This window comes from Girardinichthys multiradiatus, chromosome 9 (genome assembly GCF_021462225.1).
Source record: "Girardinichthys multiradiatus isolate DD_20200921_A chromosome 9, DD_fGirMul_XY1, whole genome shotgun sequence".
NCBI lineage: Eukaryota > Metazoa > Chordata > Actinopteri > Cyprinodontiformes > Goodeidae > Girardinichthys > Girardinichthys multiradiatus.
In genome coordinates this window covers 49625878-49638196 of record NC_061802.1, presented here as the reverse complement: position 1 = coordinate 49638196, position 12319 = coordinate 49625878, and the positions used below count along the sequence as shown (strand labels likewise).

The window sequence follows — 12319 nt, the reverse complement described above, 5'->3', positions numbered from 1 at the left end:
GTGCCACTCCTGTCAGCTAAGAACAGGAAACTGAGGCTACATTTCTCACAGGCTCACCAAAATTCGACAATAGAAGATTGGAAAAACGTTGCCTGGTCTGATGAATCTCGATTTCTGCTGCGACATTCAGATGGTAGGGTCAGAATTTGGCGTCAACAACATGAAAGCATGGATCCATCATGCCTTGTATCAACGGTTCAGAGTGGTGGTGGTGTAATGGTGTGGGGGATTTTTTTTTGGCACACTTTGGGCCCCTTAGTACCAGTTGAGGATTGTGTCAATGCCACAGCTACCCGAGTATTGTTGCTGACCATGAACATCCCTTCATGACCACAGTGTACCCATCTTCTAATGGTTACTTCCAGCAGGATAACGCGCCATGTCATAAAGCACAAATCATCTCAGACTGGTTTCTAGAACATGACAATGAGTTCACTGTACTCAAATGGCCTCCACAGTCACCAGATCTCAATCCAATAGAGCACCTTTAGGATGTGGTGGAACATCATGGATGTGCAGCCCACAAATCTGCAGCATCTGTGTGAGGCTTTCATGTCAATATGGACCAAAGTTTCTCTTAATGCAGTTCTGAAGGCAAAAGGGGATCCAAACCGGTACTAGCGAGGTGTACCTAATAAAGTGGCTGGTGAGTGTATATACACAGTGGGGAGCACAAGTTTTTGATACACTGCCGATTTTGCAAGTTTTCCCACTTGCAAAGTCTGTGGAAGTCTTTGATTTTCATCACAGGTACTCTTCAACTGTGAGTGATGGAATCTAAAACAAAAATCTAGAAATTCCCATTGCGTGATTTTTAAGTAATTAATTAGCAATTTATTGCATTACATAAGTATTTGTCACCTTTATAAGAAAATTGAATAAATTCGTAATTTCCCTTGGTCTGGGGCTCCATGCAAGATCTCCCCTTGTGGGGCATCAATGATCATGAGGAAGGTTGAGGGATCAGACCAGCACTACATGGCAGGACCTAGTCAATGACCTGAAGAGAGCTGGGACCACAGTCTCATAGAAGACCATTAATAACACACTACGTCGCCATGGATTAAAATCCTGCAGGGCAGCATATGTCCAAGCCCATCTGAGGTTTGCCAATAACCATCTGGATGATCCAAAAGAGGAATGGGAGAAGGTCATACAATACAATACAATACAATACAAGGAAAATGTTGTTTTAAAAGAGGCCTTAAAAACACCAAATGAGTCTGTCTGTCTAATTTAATATGGCAGCTTATTCCACAAATTGGGGCAGCAACTGAAAAGGGTCGGTCACCTCTCGACTTCCTTTTTGGCTTTGGGACAACCAACAGTAAGGGTCAAACGACCTGAGAGAGTGTGAGGGAACATACATTTGAATCAGGTCGGACAGATACTGAGATGCAAGGCCATGTAAACACTTAAAAACAAAACAACTTTAAAATCAATACGCAGAGGACTTCGGGGAAGGAGATGAAGCGGACGGACGCTTAATTTTGCAGCTCCACCAGACCCACCGGTATATAGCCGAACAAGTAATGAAAAGTGATAAATGAGTACCAAACTGAAGGGAAAGGACTCAAGAGTACGGAGTTCTAGTCAGAAGTCAGAAAAGAAAGACATGAAGGCTAGTAGAAAAGACGATGTTACAACAGGCTCCAAGCAGTTAACGTTAGCCAAAGCTACACCGTTGAAAGCTACGGGAGATGCTAGCAGGAAAACAGTGATGCTAATGGAACTAAGAAAACTTCGACAGGAAAACATTGACTCATTTCAGGAGCTGAAGAGCTCTTTACACCGGGTAGAGTCATCTATGGAGGACGTGAAGAATCGAGTGGAGGGGCTGGACAGAAGATTGACTGAAGCGGAGGACAGAGTAAGTGCAACAGAGGACTGAAGCATACGGCAGAAGAGAGCACTGAGATATTTGTTGGAAAGAGAAGCTATCCTCACGGCTAAATGTGACGACATGGAAAATAGACTCCGCTGTTATAACATCAGGCTGTATGGCATTCCAGACGGAGTGGAAAAGGAAGACATGATAAACTGTATTACAGACCTCCTAAGCACATCTTTAGAGTTCCAAGAAGAAGTTGTTATTAAACTAGAAAGAGCACACAGAGCGTCAGGTCCGAAGCCTAAAGCCACAGCGGCGGCCCCAAAATCCATCATAGCCCGGTTTTTGGACTTTAATGTAAAACAAAAAGTGCTTTTACAAGCTTGGAAACAAAATAATATATGGTACCAAGAGCACATGATTTATTTCAACCATGACTACTCATTTGACATACAGACGAAAAGGAAGAAAGTCCGAGAGGTAATAAAAAAGCTAAAAGAAAATATCAGGGCCCAGTCACCGTACCAAGCCCAGCTGAAACTCTTCCTAAACGAGGGCATAAAGTTATTCCCCTCACTTTTAGCAGTGCATTCTACACTGAAAGAACTCTGCATTGAATCTTCTTTGGAGGACAGAGATATACTGGAACATGAGCTGACATGAGATGGATGGAAAACTCAGGGAAAGAAAAGAAAGAGCCAATAGCTGAACGCAGCTGAGATCAGAGCCATTGTCCAGGGTGATAACCCTGGATAATGGAGTTCAGAGAAGAGAGCCCTTTTCTGTGAGTGAGATCGCCATATCATGTCGAGAACTGGATGAGAGGTAAATAGTTAAAGTTAAATTTATGATGAACAGTAAGGAAGATAATAGACAATAACAATAGAATAATAGTAAATAAGACTAGACATGTAAGGGAATATCATTTATCACAAAATATTGAGTTCAATATATAGAATCAGGCTATAAAAGAAGTGTTGAAAAATAAGCTACAGGACAGTGGGGAAGGGAGGAAGAGGAAGACTGGATGAGGCAAATTTCACGATTATGGAGGGGTGTGGATACTTCAGGGACATCTTGGAGAACCATTGCCCAGGCACTTTGTGCACACCACCCAGAGAGCCCCATCTCTCTGCCCAAAGAAGATCGGGGGTTGGGACCCCCTGACTTTGGTTGTAGTCTTGTGTTTGTGTTCACTTCATTTCAGGGTCAAACCACCGAGTTACTGGAAGTTCACAGTTGTTTTTCATGTTCAGGAAAACGTTTTTGTTTCTTTACCACTTTGTGTCTCTAGGCAAACAATATTTTCTATGTAATTGCAGCTTTTGACTTCACCCTGATTATAATTAAGTATAGTTAAAAGAGATAAGCTACAAAAATGGACACATTAACAGTAACTACTTATAATATAAATGGAATAAATAATCCCGTGAAGAGAAAGAAGATTCTGACCCAGCTGAAAAGATTAAACTGTTCTATTGCAATGCTTCAGGAAACTCATCTTAATGAGACAGAACACAAAAAACTCAGAAAAGAGTGGGTGGGGCAGGTGTATAGTGCTTCATGTGAAAGGGGTAGAAAGAGAGGAGTTGCCATTCTGTGTCACAGATCACTAGGTTTTGCTTTAGAGAAGATGTATGATGACAAAAAGGGATGCTACATCTCGGCTGTGGGTATAATTAGAGGGGTGAAAATATCTCTCTTAAACATCTATGCACCTAATGAAGATGATTCTAGCTTCTTTAAGGACATTTCAGCTCTTTTGACAACTAAAGCTGATGGATTTATAATAGCAGGAGGGGATTTTAACTGTGTGATGAGCCACAAAATGGATAAACACCCATTTGAACAAAGACCAGTGCCCCAGAAGGCTAAAATATTGCTCATTCTGATTGAAGAATTGGGGCTGATAGATGTATGGCATCAAGGTCACCCTTGGGAGCATGATTACACCTTTTTTTCAAAGGTTCACGGAAGCTATTCCAGAATAGATCTCTTCTTTGTCTTAAAGAGAGACGTGCATAAAGTCACAAATTATCACATTAGGCCAATAAGAATATCAGACCACAGCCCAGTTGTTATGACAAAACACTTAGGGAATGATAAACAACCTAAACAGTGGAGAATGAATGTTTCGCTTCTGAGCTGCCCAGAAGTAGTTCAGAGAATTAAAAAAGCCTGGAACGAGTATATGGAACACAACGATAATGGGGAGGTATCAGTGTCTATTCTTTGGGTAGCTGCAAAGGTGGTAATGAGGGCCAAGCTCCTTTCTTTGTCATCCCGAATTAAAAGAGAACGCAATAAAGAACAGGTAGAACTAGAAAATCACTAACAGCAATTGGAGGAGGAACATAAAAGGACAAATGATGAAACTATCTTAAAGTCTCTCAGCGAATACAGGCAAATATTGAATAACTTGTTGACTCATAGGGCTGAGGGTGCATTACGGTTTGCTAATCAAAAGTATCAGGTAATAGGGCTAGCAGGTTATTAGCATTTCAGGTGCGCAAGAAACAGGCAGATCGCACAGTGGAAAAGATAATACATCCCTTTACAAAGAAAACAATGTCCCATCCTAAAGACATAGCAGAACCTTTTTCAGCTTACTATGAGATGCTTTATGAATCAGAGAGAAATCAGAGAAATCAGAATCAGAGAAATGCTGAGAAAGCATTTGATAGGGTAGATTGGCAGTACCTGAAATACACACTAGGAAAAATGGGATTTCATAGAGATTTTATTAATTGGATTAGTGTGTTATATTCTGGACCCACATCCAGGGTGCGGGTGAATGGATATTCCTCAAGGAACTTCAGTTTAAAAAGAGGAACCAGGCAGGAATGTCCTCTTCTGCTTCTACTATTTGCAATTAGTATCGAGCCCCTGGTGGAAAGTATACGGACAGACTCTAGAATTCATGGAGTAACGGCAGGAGGAGTCACTCATAAAATCTCATTATATGCGGATGACATTATTTTGTATATTTCTAACCCTCTGAGTTCAATCCCTAGGCTTATGACTGGTTTAGGAGATATTGGAGAAATCTCAGGCTACAAGATTAATGAAACCAAGTCAGGGGCTTTGATGCTGGTGGGCAAGAGTCCAAAAAGTTTAGATAAAGAGGTCACTTTTAATTGGCCAAAGAGGGGATTTAAATACTTAGGCGATATGATCACACCACAAACCTCGCAACTATTTAAGGAAAATTATGGTAGACTAATCACACAAATAAAATTGGACCGAACCAGATGGGAGATTCTTCCTCTGTCCTTATTGGGCAGAATAGAAACAGTGAGAATGAATTTACTCCCAAGATTAATGTATCTATTTCAGGCACTCCCTATTTGGATTCTGGCCTTTGTTTTCAAAACTTTAGATAAAATCATTAATAACTTCATTTGGCAAAGGAGGAAGCCAAGGATCAGACAGAAACTACTGTTAAGCCCAAAAGAAAAAGGTGATCTTAGTTTGCCCAATCTGAAAATGTATTACTGGGCAGCACAACTTCGTGTCGTGGTCGAACGGTTTGTACAAGATGAGGAGACAAACTGGAATGGTCTGGAGAACAATGCGTGCCAGTTGGTACTTCTTGAAGTGATCCCATTTATGGAGGGAAAGAAATGGAAAGATTTAAAAGTTGAAAATGAGTGGATTATCTGTACGCACAGGGTTTGGTCCCTGGTGAGGAAGAAAATAGGAGCACCTTTAACAATATCACACATAGTGAAAATAGCCAAGATTATTGACTTTTTTCCAAACAAACTGGATGCAGGATACCAAAGATGGGCACAACAGTGATTAATAAGAATTAACCAGTTATTTAATGGAGAACCCCTTAAGTCATTTAAGCAGCTACCAGACAAATATGGATTATGCTCTAAAGATTTGTACAGATACTTACAATTAAGGGATTATCTTTTATCACACAATGAATGGCCTACTTTGAAACAAAATATATTACCCTTGGAGAAATTTATGATAAAATGCATAGAGGAAAATAGTAAGAGGAAGATGGTGTCTAATATATACAAACATTTACAGATGCATTTCTCTGACAATTCTATAGACATAAAACAAAAGTGGGAACTGGGAATGAACATTGTTATTGAAGACGAGGAGTGGGAGAGGGTTTGTGAAAATGGTCATAAGATCACCCATAGTCCAGGTTGGAAGGAATTTGATTGGAAATTGAAAATGAGATTCTTTAAATCGCCCTTTAGTATATCAAAATACGACAGGAGTGCTACAAATTTGTGTTGGCGGAACTGTAATCAGACTGGGGATCACACTCATTTTTTGGGACTGTCCAACACTGAGATCATTCTGGCAGGGAGTTCAGACAGAAATTCAAAATATTTTTAAGTTCACCTTACCGCACTACATATTGGGCTTGACCCCAGGAGGAAATATTGGAAAAAGGAAAATCCAGTTACTACAAATTCTTCTATTGGTTGCAAGGAAAGTGATAACTCTGTCCTGGGTCACACAGGTAAAGATGTTGTGGGTTCTAAGAAGTTGTGTTAGTCCCTTCTGTGGGTTTCGTCTTGGAAGACGCTGGGTGGGTTTGCTCACCCCTCATGTGAGTCCATGAGGACCATTTTGATTGATTTCAATTGCTGAAATGGATGTTAACTGTTTGCCAAGACACTAATTTTTTTTGTTTATTTGCTTGTTTGTTTTCTTTTTTCTGTTGTATTATGTGTGTGCAGGTAAATATGTACAGATGCATATATGCTGAGTTCATAATAACGCATATACTTACTAAAAAATCAATACTCAAACAAACCGGAAGCCAATGGAGAGATGTCAAAACAGGACTGATATGTTCATGTTTCTTTGTACTAGTTAAAAGGCGAGCAGCAGCTTTTTGAACCAGCTAAAGGCGATTAATTTAAGACTGGCTCAGCCCAACATAAAGACCATTGCAATAATTTAACAGTCATAATAAAAGCATGAATTAAAATCTCAAAATGATGCCATGAAAGAAATGGTTTGATTTTGGCCTGTTACCTCAAATGATTAAAACTGGACTTGATCTACAGATTTAATCTGTGCATCTGGTGATTAAAAACAACAGAGTATGTAAAAGAGATGGAAGCACCTTGAGAAGGAGGGCTAATGAGGGCTCTAATGCTCGCAGTCTTGTTAATAAAAAAGCTCAAAAGGTTCTCACACAGTTCAGTCGAGTTCTCCAGACCAGCTGATTGAGCGACATTAACAACAGAGTTAATGGTTTTAAAACGAATCCGAGGATTGTTGCAGTTAGAAGCGATAATATCCGAAAAATGTTTGTTTTTTGCAGTTTTTACAATTGTTTGATAGCAACGCCAGCAATCTCTTAAAATCTGGATGGACACCTTTAACTTGTCCTTTTCTGTTTCTGTTCAGCTCTCCTGCATTCATGTTTGGCAGTGTGCATGGCATCGTTTATCCAGGGTTCAGAGCCGGGTTTAGGGCATTTTAAATTCAAGTGAAGCCACCATATCTAAAACAGTCTGAAAGATTTAATTAAAATAAGATAAAAAAGCCTCAACATCTAAATAAATGCCCAAAGAATCACTAGGACAGATCATAAATGAAAAGGCAGCCGAGAACTAGTGGCAGAAGAGGAGTTATAACCCAAGAGTGCTGTGCTGGAGTGGGAGGTTTGACTGAATGACAGATAAGTGACATTTCAAACACCACAGGCAAATGGTCTGAAAATACAGTGTTACAAACTTCCAGATCAGCGACATTAAAACCATGAGCTAAAACAAGATCCAAAGTAGGGCCACATGTGTCGACGATAAACAAACAATTAAAAGAATCAATAAAACATAAAAAGTCTTTGGCCAATGGCTTTTCAGGACAGCAAACATTAATGTTAAAATATCCAGTTATTAAAATGCGATCGTATTTAGGCAGGGCGCCAAAAAATCAGCAAAATCCACAAGAAGTCTGTGTTTTATCTCGGAGGTCTATATAGAACAAGCCACAACACAGGGAGAACTGATAGAAGTTCAAACAAGTTCACCTCAAAGCTGGAATAAGATGATAAATTTGTGGGGGTTAGGGTTTTGCCAACAAATTTGCCAACAATTTGCCAACAAATACACACGTGGACAAAATTGTTGGAACCCCTCGGTTAATGAAAGAAAAACCCACACTGGTCGTAGAAATAACTTGAAACTGACAAAGGTAATAATGAATAAAAATTCTATGAAAATGAACAAATGAAAGTCAGACATTTTTTTTCAAACATGCTTCAACAGAATTCAATTTTAAAAATAAAGTCATGGAACAGGCCTGGACAAAAATGATGGTACCCTTAACTTAATATTTTGTTACACAACCTTTTGAGGCAATCACTGCAATCAAACGATTTCTGACTGTCAACGAGACTTCTGCACCTCTCAGCAGGTATTTTGGCCCATTTCTCATGAGCAAACTGCTCCAGTTGTCTCAGGTTTGCAGGGAGCCTTTTCCAGACGGCATGTTTCAGCTCCTTCCAAAGATGCTCAATAGGATTTAGGTTAGGGCTCATAGAAGGCCACTTCAGAATAGTCCAATGTTTTCCTCTTAGCCATTCTTGGGTGTTTTTAGCTGTGTGTTTTGGGTCATTATCCTGTTGCAAGACCCATGACCTGCGACTGAGAAAAAGCTTTCTGACACTGGGCAGCACATTTCTCTCTAGAATCCCTTGATAGTCTTGAGATTTCATTATACCCTGCAGAGATTCAAGACACCCTGTGCCAGGTGCAGCAAAGCAGCCCCGGAACATAACAGAGCCTCCTCCATGTTTCACAGTAGGGACAGTGTTCTTTTCTTCAGATGCTTCATTTGTCCATCTGCAAACATAGAGCTGATGTACCTTGCCAAAAGGTTCAATTTTTGTCTCATCTGTCCATAGGACATTCTCCCAGAAGCTTTGTAGCTTGTCAACATGTAGTTTGGCAAATTGCAGTCTGGCTTTTTTATAAATTGTTTTCAACAATGGTCTCCTTGCTCATCTCCCATTAAGTCCACTTTGCCTCAAACAACGTCGGATGGTGCGATGTAACACTGATGTTCCTTGAGCTTGAAGTTCACCTTTAATCTCTTTAGAGGTTTTTCTGGGCTCCTTTGTTACTGTTCGTATTATCCGTCTCTTTGTTTTGTCATCAGTTTTCCTCCTGCGGCCACGTCCAGGGAGGTTGGCTACAGTCCCGTGGATCTTACATTTCTGAATAATATGTGCAACTGTAGTCGCAGGAACATGAAGCTGCTTGGAGATGGTCTTATAACCTTTACTTTTAACATGCTTGTCTATAATGTTCTTTCTAATATCCTGAGACAACTCTTTCCTTCGCTTCATCTGGTCCATGTTGAGTGGGGTACACACCATGTCACCAAACAGCGCAGTGACTACCTGTAGCCCTATATATAGGCCCACTGACTGATTACAAGAATGAAGACACCTATGATGCTAATTAATGGACACACCTTGATTTAACTTGTCCCTTTGGTCACATTATTTTCAGGGGTACCATCATTTTTGTCTAGGCCTGTTTCATGAGTTTATTTTTTTAAATAATTCTGTTGAAGCATGTTTGAAAAGCAATGTCTGTCTTTCATTTGTTCATTTGCATAGAATTTTTATTCATTATTACCTTTGTCAGATTCAAGTTATTTCTATGACCATTGTGGGTTTTTCTTTCTTTAAGGGGTACCAATAATTTTGTCCACTTGTATATTTGAATGTATGTCTATATATCTATATGTGTGTGTGTGTGTGTGTGTGTGTGTGTGTGTGTGTGTAGAGCACTGTCATACCCATTCTTGCTTTATTTTTTTTCAGAGGCAGACCGGAGCAGCAGTCCCAGTCATACAGGAGTGGGTTCTGATCAGGAAGACAGTCGGACACCCACTATAGGTTATAAATCTTATTTAATGATCTTTATTTCCCCATGTAAGAGTTGTCTCAATACAACTTGTTTGTGTACAGCATTATTTTCCTTTATAGAGTGAAAACACACTTTAGATACCTGAAATATTCACTTATAGTCCGAGTTTGAAATAAGGCTTTTATTGCCATTCAACACATGAGTTGACAACAAGGAATGTAATCAAGAAAACTGAATCATCTTCAGGCAAGAAAACATTAGAGATCATCCACCTGTCAGGACTATTAGGGAGTATAATAACTAACAACAGTGTATTTACTTTTTAAAGGACCAGTTAATACATACAGTCATAGATAAGTTTGATGAGTATTATAAGTCCTTTTGCATATTATGTAAATTCTGAACAGTTTATTTATATAACATCAGTTTACAACAAAATTAATTTCAATGCAAGGCTGGATGAAAGGCTGGGTACCATGGCTGCTTTCATTGGATAGTTATTTAACTCAAAAAGTTTTTATTAAAGAACTTTCTTCCCTTCAACAACTACATTGTACAAGACCATAGAGGCCCCTCACCCACCCTATGGAGTGATCAAATAAAAATGAACAACTAAAAACAAGCAAACAAATAAGGAGAAGCAGTAATTCTACAAATACAGATTTCCCCATTAATGCACACATACATAGAAATCAAAGCAAATTTGTTCATGAATGAGGTTATAGATAAAAACTATAATACTGAACACTTCGTGGTAAATCTTATTATGGTAATGGAAACTTCCGGACATAGGGAGAAACTGTACACATAAATTGCTCAGATGTGATTTCGACCCATTCTTCTACACAAACTGTCTTCATATCTTTTGCTCTCTGATCTTCAGTTTATTCCATAGACTTAATCTTGTGCTAGTAAGTTTGTTGACTCCATCGTAGGAGTATTACTTTCTTTCTCTGCAACTATTTTGGAGTTTTCTTGGCTGTGTCATTGTCCTACGTTTAAATTCATACACATTTCATCTTCAGATTCTAATCAATATCTCAGTACATTTCACCATTCGTACTCGTACTCGTCGTCTTCCGCTTATCCGGGACCGGGTCGCGGGACTCAGCAGAGACGCCCAGATGTCCCTCTGTCCAGACACCTCCTCCAGCTCCTCCAGGGGGAGCCCATGGCGTTCCCAGGCCAGCCGAGAGACATAGTCCCTCCGGCGTGTCCTGGGCCGTCCCCTGGGCCTCCTCCCGGTGGGACGTGCCGGAACACCTACCGAGGAAGGCGTCCAGGAGGCATCCGGTATAGATGCCCGTGCCACCTCAACTGACTCCTCTCGATGTGGAGGAGCAGCGGCTCTACTCCAAGCCCCTCCCGGATGGCCGAGCTCCTCACCCTATCTCTAAGGGAGTGCCCGGCCACCCTACGGAGGAAGCTCATTTCAGCCGCTTGTATCCGGGATCTCGTTCTTTCGGTCATGACCCAAAGTTCATGGCCATAGGTGAGGGTAGGAACGTAGACCGACCGGTAAATCGAGAGCTTTGCTTTTCGGCTCAGCTCTGTCTTCACCATAATGGACCGTCACAGTGCCCTCATTACTGTGGCAGCCGCACCGATCCGTCTGTCGATCTTCCGCTCCATTCTTCCCTCACTCGTGAACAAGACCCCGATATACTTAAACTCCTCCACTTGAGGCAGGAACTCCCCTCTAACCTGAAGAGGACAAGCCACCCTTTTCCGGTCAAGTACTATGGCCTCGGACTTGGAGGAGCTGATCCTCATCCCAGCCGTTTCACACTCGGCTGCGAACCGCCACAGCGCATGCTGTAGGTCTTGGCTAGAGGGGGCCAGCAGGACCACGTCATCCGCAAAAAGAAGAGACAAAATCCACTGGTCCCCAAACCAGACCCCCTCCGGCCCTTGGCTGCGTCTAGAAATCCTGTCCATAAAAGTTATAAACAGGACCGGTGACAGCCCTGCCGGAGTCCAACATGCACCGGGAACAGGTCCGACTTAGTGCCGGCAATGCGGACCAAACTCCTGCTCCGCTCGTACAAGGACCGGATGGCCCCTAATAAAGGGCCCCCGATTCCATATTCCTGGAGCACCCCCCACAGGGCATCACGAGGGACACAGTCGAAGGCCTTCTCCAGGTCCACAAAACACATGTGAACCGGTTGGGCAAACTCCCATGAACCCTCGAGCACCCTGTAGAGGGTATAGAGCTGGTCCAGTGTTTCACGGCTGGGACGGAAACCACATTGCTCCACCTGAAGCCGAGGTTTGACTATCGGTCGGACTCTTCTCTCCAATACCATGGCATAGGCTTTACCAGGGAGGCTGAGGAGTGTGATCCCCCTGTAGTTGGAACACACCCTCCGGTCCCCCTTCTTATGAAGGGGGACCACCACCCCAGTCTGCCAGTCCAGAGGCACTGTCCCTGACCGCCACGCAATGTTGAAGAGGCGTGTCAACCATGACAGCCCTACAACATCCAGAGACTTGAGGTACTCAGGGCGGCTCTCATCCACCCCCGAAGCCTTGCCACACCGAAGCTTTTTAACCACCTCGGTGACTTCAGCCTGGGTGATGAAAGAGTCCAACCCTGAGTCCCCAGCCTCTGTTTCCACCA

At 41.7% G+C, this 12319-nt stretch overlaps 1 protein-coding gene across 6 annotated transcripts in view; it reads left to right on the top strand.

The window, feature by feature from the left end:
* Positions 1 to 12319, top strand: part of nfic (nuclear factor I/C) — a 229968-nt gene that overhangs the window by 90451 nt on the left and 127198 nt on the right. For all 6 annotated transcript variants that reach the window (XM_047375852.1, XM_047375854.1, XM_047375853.1 and 3 more), the window contains exon 5: positions 9651 to 9725. In XM_047375852.1, coding sequence (XP_047231808.1) covers positions 9651 to 9725 — 75 coding nt within the window. The remainder of the gene's footprint in view (positions 1 to 9650; positions 9726 to 12319) is intronic.